Below are 10022 nucleotides of genomic sequence, written 5' to 3' on the forward strand. Positions count from 1 at the left end.
TATGAGTATCTATGGTGCAGGTTTCTGCATGTGTGTTGGCTCCTAAGGTCCCACTCTAGCTAAAGGTGTGATTTGAGTCCTACAACCACTGATTAAACACCTCATTCCCATGCAGCCACATCCACTGTAGAGGCTTACATTTCAGTATCTGAGTCTAGTGCTGACCACCACTGTTGACCATATGTGACTCTCCAGTGCCATTTAAAATAAGTTAGGCCATACACATGGCCATCTGTTTGCCCCTCTAGTCATATGCAGGTTGTCCGAGAGGTCCTGTGTCTTACTGGGTAGTCCCATGAGATTCTTGGGATACCCTAGGGCAGCCCGCAGGAATTAGACCTGTATATTTGGGCAACTAAATTGAGTCCATAATATCAACCAACTAATATTTCCAGAAAGAAAACTGGTTGTTTAGTTGGTTCAAATTTTATTTTTCAGTTAGGGAAATGATGCAAAAAATCATTTATTTGCATTGATGAATGGAGACTGCAAACAGCACCTTGGACCTTCTTCTATACTCATCACCATCAACAGTCTTCTGGCATTCTCAGGCACTTTCTTTCTCACCAAAACAACGGCTAATTTTCTGTGGGTCATCCATTACCAACCACCTTCTTTGAATTTAACAAGTAATGAAGCTCTCTGGGTGGGTTGGTATTGAGAAGGAACCTTCCCAGTGGCTAGGTAGGGAGGTATAGTTACCTTTCCGCTTGCTTTTGTGACCCTCTGGCATTGTTCAGGTTTAGCCGTGCGCAGCGGTCAAGCTGTACTCATTGCCTTCCACATTCACCACTGCCAAGGTCCTCCGGACAGGCAGCTCTGTTCCCATAGCCCTATAAATGCCAGAATGCTCCCTCCTTCCCTGCTCAAAGGTTCTGGCATTGTAGCCCTGTCTCCATGCTGCAGCTGAGACCTTCCACCATGAAGCTCTTCTCCTGCCTCATGGCTCTTCTCCTGTTCCTCCTCGAGGCTGTTCCAGGTAAGGGGCAAGACCCACGCTGGGGTCTGCCTGTATAGGAGGTACAATTAGCTTGTGCAGTGGTGCAGACTGTACTCCTCCATGCTCTTCAGCTCCTTTCATTAGAGCTGTTCCCTATTTCTCAGTTTAGAAGCAGAAGTGAAAAATGAACCTATGGTGACCAAATGCCAAACCAGAACCTCCCCACAGAAGCCACTACTAGGTGTTGGCTCTGTAGGACTCTTTGAAGTCTCTTTCTTCCACTTTGTGGGACTACTGGAAGATGGTACCATGGAAATCATCTGCCTCTTCCTACCCCAGGATCATAAATTGTCTCCTTTGCGTACAGCAAAAGAGCGGCAGAGGTGTTCCTTTGTATTACTCAAATTGAACTACGTCGGAGAAGTTTACTTAAGCTCTCTGAATATTCTGATTCCTCTTCCTGAGCCCTTCTGCTGCACTGACTCATTCACTCATTGTGCTTTTAGCCTTGCTTTTCTTCACGCTTAATGAAACTCCCCACCTTGGAGTAAGTCTTTCAGAGAAAGAAGGAACTGGGCAAACCTCTTGTCCTTGTTAACTGGGGCAGATCCCAGCTTTTGATTTTCTTTTTAAGTCATAGATACATCTCAGGGTCTACGAGCACCATGCTGTCCCCTGCCTGACCAGACTGCAGCATTGCAGTCCCAGAACTTAGAAGCATCTAAAGGCTGGCCAGCCCTAACGACTTTGACATATATGCCCAGGATATGTTCAGAAATTTGCCATCAAAAATTACATTTTTAGTCTAGTTGTACAAAGACCTTCCTTAGAGTCCTGTGAGGTTTCATGAGGTTTCTCAAAACTTTTGGAAATGCTGCCTTGGGCTTTGGGCGTATTTGTATCAGACCCCTAATTGGGATTCATGGGGTTTCAGCAGGAAGAAGACCATGAGAAACAGACTGATCGTGCAGCACAGCTGGGAATCCCATTCTTCCTTGTAGGTCTCGGCTTGCCCAAAGACACCTTACGTTGTGTTGGATACCATGGTTTCTGCTTCCATTCAAAATCCTGCCCAGAACCATTTGCCGCGTTTGGAACTTGCTCTCGGCGTCAGAAAACCTGCTGCATAGGTATGTGTGGAAACACTATCCAGGCAGGCAACGTTTGGAGAAGAAGCAAAACACATTCTTACTCTCTTTGTCTCCAAATGGCCCAAACCATCTCCTCCCACCTGCAAAGATTGAGCTGTCTGTTCCTCCATAACATCAGCGTGGAGCACAGGAACAGAATTGCCTTTTTGGCCTGGTCAAATATCACGTAGACCAACGTCCCATCTCCAACAGAACAGATGCCCAGGGAAATAAAATAAAAATTGTGGCCCACACGGAGTCCTCCTTGCTTGATATATCTGTTGGTGGACTGCTGACCGCATCCACACTGCTATGTTTAATAGCTGCCAGATGACCTCTTCCCTGTTAATTGATCTAATCCATTCTGAACTTGCTTATTTTTGGAGTTCCTCAATAGTCAACATGTAAAATTGAGTCAATACATGCTTTATAGACAACTGTGTTAACCAGACCTAAGGTTCATCTGATCCGCGTCCTACATCTGTCCATGGCCAGAAGTGGATGTTTCTATACAGTTACTCTCTATGTGTAAAATTACTATTAATGAACACCACAAGCATATAATTACACTTCCTTATATATTCTCCTGGCTTTCATGAATTTGCAGCTCAGGACTTTTAGATTTAGGCACCTTTGTCTTTAAAAGTCCTTACTGGATTTTTCCACCTTACATTTGGAGTTCCTTCTGTTTGTTTTTTTCAAACCTTTTCCCTCATAATTTTATTCAGTACCACCTACTTCTGTACTGCCGATGAAATGGAGTCATTCTGTAACCACTTTCTTCATATCTTTACAATATCCATCCTTCAGTTGTTTCTTTTCCAAGTTGGTGGGTCACAAATTCCTCTTTTTACAGAAGTCCTCCGATGACACCCACAGTCCTTTTTTGTGTCTTTGCTTTTGGAGAGAAAGTAACCAGAACTTCATGACCCTTTCCATGTATGAGTTGGTTCACATGGTGGTGTAATGTTTTCTGTTTTGACTTAAAATCCTTTTCATTGCAGACACGACATCAAACTTCCATACTTGTCAAGACGAGGGGGGTCATTGTGTACCTCCAGAAATCAAATGTCTGCAAGAACAAGTGGGACTTTGCCCTCACAGAGAATGGAAGTGCTGCACAGAACTGTAATTGCAGAAAAACACAGAAATGCATGGACAAGAAAACAATTTTTCTTCCTAGTGTTGTATAGAAGATGTCTGGTTTCATTAACATGTGAAGTGTATAATTAACTAGAGGTGAAATGTTTCTTTATATAACAAGGGCAATAAATACTAAATAAACAGGTCTAACAGTCATATATGTATGGAGAGAGGCAGAATGTCTCTCCATTACACCCACACACAGAAATCCACAGAAACTTTCCTGTAACAATCTTGGAATCCACATTCCCTCGTAATCCAAATTACAGCTCCCTCCTTTTTCTGTCTTTCTTTCTCTCTTCGTTCCTTCCTTTCCTTCTTAATAGAAGGAAAGACAACGTGATAGAAAAAAGGGCTGTCCAACTAGCATGGTCAGGGCATGCCTACACTATTCAACTCCCATTCTCCAAAGCAGGATTCCAGTCAACTGCTCTTCCTTGCTTCCCAATTTCTACCAATATACTGTACCCACTTCAGCACAGGTGCCATGTACGGGAAGTCTTCATGCAAGATATTCTGGGCAAATCTACCTAAAACCATCTGTTTAAAACTATTTTATGCAGTTTGGGCTTCCCTTTGTGGTAAGTTTGAGTTTATTAACTACAGAAGTTTCATTCAAAATGTAGGCAAAAAAAGTGTTTGCTTCTGAGCATCATCTCCATGTGCTCAGCAGCTCCCAGTCACAACAGCTGGCTTTCTGATTTCTCCAGTTGAAGGCTGAGTAGCTGGACATCTCGTAGATGAACATGAGGAGGGGTGGCATTCATCTCCTAGCATCTAAAAATGACCCTTGGAGCATAAGCGTTAGCACCTTCCTTGGATGGAAGGATTTCAAACCTTCCCCATACAGGACAGAAAGCCCCTTGAGGCAGCCATCTTCCATCATCCTGTTTCTCAGCACCTGAAGTATCCTTTACTCTGGTCTGAACTAATGCAAATGGCTCATTTGTGTCTCCACCACACACTCCAGAAAGGTCATTCTCTAAATCAGTGTGTTAACCATCATCCTAGTCATCCTAAGCTGCTCCTCTGGTCTACAGAGAGGAACAGATCCACTGGCAATGTCATTACACTCATCCCTCACTGACCACAAAGTGAATCCATTCTTAGTCAGCCAGCATTTGGACAGGTGAGATGACCTTGGTCTAACACTTTTTTCCTTCATTTTAAAGGTGTGTAAAATTATATTGACCTTTGCCAATGGGAAAACTTTATTTCCATTGCAGCATCACCTCTCCATGTGACAGTCTAGGTAACCAACCAAGAGCTTAACAGGATTGGAACAAGATGATCTTTAAGGTCCCTTCCAACCCAAAACATTCTATGATTCTATGTCCTGCCCCTTCCATGCAAGCTCTTGTCCCATCATTCAGCCACAAAAGATGTCCGGATGTGCACCCTCTTTAGATTACAAAAGACCCTCCAAGCTCTCTTTGCAAGGCTGACCTGATCCACACTGTCATGGGCCACAGGGAAGAAAGCTCTTTCAGTTCCAGGGTTGTTTCACTTCCTTACATCCCTAGTGAATGGACCAGGATGTGAGGCAGCATGTGAAGGGTCCTGACCTACCACACACCTTCCAGTCTCAGAGACAGCAAGGAGCAGCAAGCAGCTCTACCACATGTGTCCAGCTCTAGAACCCTCAGCACAAGAAGGACATGGACCTGTTGGAGCAGGGCCAGAGGAGGCCACAAGGATGATCAGAGGGCTGGAGCCCCTCTGCTACAAAGACAGGCTGAGAGAGTTGGGATTGTTCAGCCTGGAGAAGAGAAGGCTCCGGGTAGACCTTATAGCAGCCTTCCAGTACCTGAAGGGGGCCTACAAGAAAGCTGGGGAGGGGCTGTTTGCAAGGGCATGTAGTGATGGGATGGGGGGCAATGGTTTTAAACTAGAGCAGGGAAGGTTTAGATTGGACATTAGGAAGAAGTTCTTTACACTGAGGGTGGTGAGACACTGGCCCAGGTTGCCCAGAGAGGTGGTGGAGGCCCCATCCCTGGAGACATTCAAGGCCAGGCTGGATGAGGCTCTGAGCAACCTGATCTAGTTGAAGATGTCCCTGCTCACTGCAGGGGGTTGGAATAGATGACCTTTAAAGGTCCCTTCCAACCCAACACATTCTATGATTCTATGTTCAAGAGAAAGTACATCTCACCCTCACAACAGGGAGATGAGGATACAGCACACAGTGACATGTGGGACAAGCCAAGCTTTGTCATCAGTTATAAGGCACAAAGAGGATGAGGAGAGGGGAGCAATGGTGCTTGGGAGGGGACTAGAGGGAAAAATCAAACCCGCACCCCTCTGTTGGAGTGGAAATGCGCTGAGAAAGCAACACATCAAAAAAAAAATAGCCTGGGCAGAGGAGGTGAAAAAATTCAGTCCTTTGCAAAACCTGAGCAGGCTCATCTAGAAATTATTATCAGAGTGCAGCAGGCTGCTGACTCTGTTGTTCCCCCAAGATCAGTATCTCTCTAGCACAAAATGGTCCACAGATTCAAGCCCTTTTGCCAAACCTGCTTTGCAGGTTTGCCCACCACATAGCCCAGAGGCGCAAGTCCAAACACTACAATGTGCAAACAGTTGTGTAAAGGTCCCAGACCGGCTCCTTGCTGTAGACCCAAGGAAACAATCCCACTCCTAAGGGACTTGCTCTCACTCCAAGTTAGTGGTTGGACCTATTTCTGGTCCAACAGGTGACCATGGAGTAATGGGGTAATAAGTGGATGAGGAAAATTAGGGGTTGTCCAGCACTTGACTGCCCTGGAACAGGACTGGTCAGTCTTTGAACAAGATTTTTTAACCCACCTGAGCCTAGAGAAAGAAAAAAAAATTGTCTTTTGCCCTTCTTGGGTTTAGGGCCAGACTCAGTTGCCCACAGCTGGGCATTGATGTTATTTGAGATGACTTAGGGTATCATGCCAGGTTTCCAGAGTGTCTTGTCTGCCACTGTCACTCACGCAAAAATCCCCAATACCTAAGGGTACATAAATCAAGCTTTTCATGCCTTCTGATCCAGGACAGCAAACTTTGACTCTATCAAGTGCCTCTGATCTACATTTTCTTTGGGAGAAGGGAATTTTTAACCACGATCTTTCAACTATCCAGTCTAGGATGTATTCACAGAAGCAGTTATATTAGCACAGCTGAAGGGACAGCAAACAGCAGGACCAGGCAGGGGCAGCAGCCAGGCGAGGGTAGCTGGAACATCACAAGCTGATTTTACATCAAGAGCTGCATATCTATCACATAATTCCCACCAAGTGGTGCATTGCTGAGCTTAATCGGCTACCTCCTCCACCAGTGCTGTGTGCTCATCACACTCAGGAATGAAGCCTCCCAAATTCCTCGCAAGCCAAAGCTGGAATAGCCTCTTTGGCAGGAAAAAAAAATCACGCCCAGGTTTCAGCCGGAGAAAATATTCGCATGAGCTCAGATCGAAAATGAATCACTCCTAGACTGCACCGTTCTCCTCCTTGCAGCTCCTTGGGAGTCTTTCCTTGCAGGTTGCCACCTTCCCACCCATCAGCTCCCTGGGGACTTCGGTGGCTGCAGGTGAAGGGCAGAGGATCTCCCCGAGGCTCTTTTTCCACTGACCTGCCTGCAACTGGCAATTTACCAGTCCAAAATGCCAACTCCTGGGGAGAGGCATCGGGGAAGAAGATAACCAGCGAATGTGAAGCCAGTCAACATTGCTTGGAGCCGCAGCGCTGGGTCAGAACGACACAGAGGGTTTCTCAGCAGCAAATGTCACTCCCGAGACTGGAATATAATTAACTCCTGCCTATTCCCTCCCTCTTCCCGGATGCCATCCAGCATGCCAGCTGCACGCAGAGGCTTCTGCAAATTCTCACGCTGAGCCCTGTGACTTTCCAGCAGGACCAAAGCAATGGGGATCCTTTGGTTCATTTTAATCTTCATCTCCCTCACCAGTCACGGTAAGAACAGGAAGGCCGAGGGTGGTAAACAGAGGTGTCTGAGCACAGGAGTAATCTTTCCTTACTGTGTAATCAAATCAAAATGTAACAGGTACTGAGGGGGAAAAGCGCCTTCAGGTTTCTGGATGAGATAGTGAGTGAGGTACTTTGGCAAAATGCATGATTTAATCCCTTGGGGTAACGCAAAAATGAGCTGAGAAGAAGCTGTGAAAACAGGGCACCTCCTTGGCTTTCTAGGAGCAGACAGGTTGGAGAAGCCCTAGAGGAGATGTCCTGTGCTCTGGGAAAATATTTCTGCCTTTTCTCAGGCTGCAGCTGCCTCCTTGGTGGGGTGAGAACAACCGCTTTGACCTCCCGTGCACACTCGTTGCCAACGTCCTGAACAAACAAACCCGTGATAAAATGCTCCTTGAGTGAGGTTGGCTCTGCAACTTGTTTTTTTTTAACAGATGTCTGAAGCTGTCCTTTGGGGCAGGGATCGCGGGTGTGCTCTTTGCAGCTGTGCACGCCCAGGCTCTGTGCACGGTCACGGTGCTGGCTTGGCTGGCAGGGCACATGGTGCCAGAGGGGATTTTGGGCTGCATCCCCAGCAGCGTGGGCAGCAGGGCAAGGGGGGGATTCTGCCCCTCTGCTGCGCTCGGGGGAGACCCCCCTGCAGTGCTGCCTCCAGCGCTGGGGCCTCGGCACAGGAGAGACACGGAGCTGTTGGAGCGGGGCCAGAGGAGGCCCCGGAGATGCTGGGAGGGCTGGAGCCCCTCTGCTGGGAGGACAGGCTGAGAGAGCTGAGGGGGTTCAGCCTGGAGAAGAGAAGACTCCGCGGAGACCTTCCAGTCCCTTTCAGTATCTGAAGGGGGCCTACAAGAAAGCTGGAGAGGGACTTTTTACAAGGACATGTAGTGATAGGATGACAGGAATGGCTTCAAACTGGAAGACGGGGGATTTAGATTGGATGTCAGGAAGAAATTTTTCACTGTGAGGCTCATAAGACCCTGTCCCAGGTTGCCCAGAGAAGCTGTGGCTGCCCCATCCCTGTAGGGGTTCAAGGCCAGGTTGGACGGGGCTTGGAGCAACCTGGTCTGGTGGGAGGTGTCCCTGCCCAGGGCAGGGAGGTTGGAACTAGGTGATCTTTAAAGGTCCCTTCCAACCCAAACCATTCTGTGATTCTATGATTTTACCCACTCCATGCATTTTACCCACCAACTTGTTGCTTCTTTGTACAGGAGACGCTCATGGACCAGATAGCTGTAACCATGAAGGGGGCTTGTGCCGAATTGGAAACTGTGTTTCTGGTGAATATCTGGCCAGCTACTGCTTTGAACCCATCATTCTCTGTTGCAAAAGCTTGTCACCCACCACCACAAAGAGCTGAAGATTTCCAAAGGAGGAACATGCAGCACGTGAAGAGCTGCAGGCTCCACTATGAAGGAATGGTCTGCTGTTGGGAAGGAGATGTTGTGCCTTTCTGTGACTTGCTCTCCTGGGAGAACATGGCTGTGGATTGACCAGTGGACTTCTCAACATGTTGCTTTTTGCTTTCACTGTGACTTTCTAGGAAACACTGTGACAAGGAGAAACTGGGGCCACCCAGACTGTGCATTGCCCCTTTTGGCATCTGGTTGTTACCTGTCACGCACAGGTGAGAAATTGCCTTTCCCCTTGCCTGAAAGCAATAAACCTGAAGTTTAACAGAACAGCAAGTGCCCGTCTGTGACTCCTGCTGATGCTCAGCAAAGCTGTCGGTGGTGGGATACACTCTCTCCCACTGACCAGGAGTGAACATAGCTGCCCACACCTTCCCAGCAGAGCAGGGTGGCTCCGTCTCTTTACTTCCCTCCCCAGAGAAAGCAGCTGCAATGGGGGCAGCCTTTTTCAATCACTTTTGGTGCAAAAGCTACCCAGTTTGACATAAAGGCAAGCGTGGTCTGTGTTTCTCAGGCACCGCTCCCACATCTACTCTTCCCTTCTGGGCTGTGCCAGGTTCTTACGGGTTCTGGGAAGGGCTGGTCGGAGAAATAAGGCACAGAAAAGGAGTAGGGATTCCCCACATGTATACAGGCCCCTTTGCCCATGGTTCACAGCAGGAATGTGCTGTCCATCAGCCACCGCCTAGACCAGAAAATGGAAAACCCAGCAAGGTTGTACCAGGTTTATCCCTCTTCCACAATGCAGTGACACCAAGAAAAAGCCCAGTCTTATTACAGAATCACAGAATGGTTTGGGTTGGAAGGGACCTTCAAGATCATCCAGTTCCAACCCCCTGCCCTGGGCAGGGACACCTCCCACCAGACCAGGTTGCTCCAAGCCCCGGCCAACCTGGCCTTGAACCCCTCCAGGGATGGGGCAGCCACAGCTTCTCTGGGCAACCTGGGCCAGGGGCTCACCACCCTCACACCAAAGAATTTCTTCACAATATCTCATCTCAATCTCCCCTCCTTCAATTTGGGGAAGATTGCTTGTTTTAAACATGGTAGGGAATGGATCTGAAAGTTGTGTACCATTGCCCTTGACAGGCTTCTCTCCTCATCCACGTTTCTGGTGCTCCCACTTTCCTCTGTAATCACCCAGCAATACTCCCAAAGCAATTATCTTGTTTGCACCTAACAGCTTTCCACCTATGAGCTGCATCAGTCTAAATCCACTAGCTGTCCAGATCCCCTCTCAGCCCTTCTGTGTTTTTTCAGCATGAAATTTTGACACTCCCCTGCCTCTGTCAGTTAGCTCTCGGTCTCCCTTTCCAGGTAAAATATTTCTCTCTGGGTCAATCATTTATGTGAAAGCAAGAAAACAATGATGTAATGAGAGAGCTATGCCAATTAGCCGAGGCAGGGTGGTCAGAGCCAGGGAAAAGTCCTCCCTGGGAGATGAAATTCTTGT

The 10022-nt window shown here is 47.6% G+C and overlaps 2 protein-coding genes across 2 annotated transcripts; both read left to right on the forward strand.

Moving 5' to 3' along the window:
- Positions 1-921: 921 nt before the first annotated feature.
- LOC128907144 (gallinacin-11-like) lies at positions 922-3202 on the forward strand. The gene is made up of 3 exons (XM_054195609.1): positions 922-979; positions 1942-2070; positions 3075-3202. Exons 1-3 carry the CDS (start codon positions 922-924, stop codon positions 3200-3202), a joined length of 315 nt encoding a protein of 104 aa, XP_054051584.1.
- A 3309-nt stretch (positions 3203-6511) lies between these two features.
- Positions 6512-8829, forward strand: LOC128907142 (gallinacin-12-like). Its single transcript, XM_054195606.1, is given in 2 exon segments — positions 6512-7148; positions 8369-8829. Coding segments are annotated over 2 exon segments (282 nt in total). The 5' UTR covers positions 6512-7015; the 3' UTR covers positions 8518-8829.
- The last annotated feature ends 1193 nt before the right edge of the window (positions 8830-10022 follow it).

This window comes from Rissa tridactyla, chromosome 3, assembly GCF_028500815.1.
Source record: "Rissa tridactyla isolate bRisTri1 chromosome 3, bRisTri1.patW.cur.20221130, whole genome shotgun sequence".
NCBI lineage: Eukaryota > Metazoa > Chordata > Aves > Charadriiformes > Laridae > Rissa > Rissa tridactyla.

What these genes read in the sequence shown, in the direction of transcription:
- LOC128907144 (XM_054195609.1), top strand. Translation starts at nt 922, where the DNA reads ATGAAGCTCTTCTCCTGCCTCATGGCTCTTCTCCTGTTCCTCCTCGAG. An exon ending in CCTCCTCGAGGCTGTTCCAG is followed by an intron (nt 980 to 1,941) that starts GTAAGGGGCAAG and finishes TCTTCCTTGTAG; the next exon opens with GTCTCGGCTTGCCCAAAGAC. An exon ending in TCAGAAAACCTGCTGCATAG is followed by an intron (nt 2,071 to 3,074) that starts GTATGTGTGGAA and finishes TTTTCATTGCAG; the next exon opens with ACACGACATCAAACTTCCAT.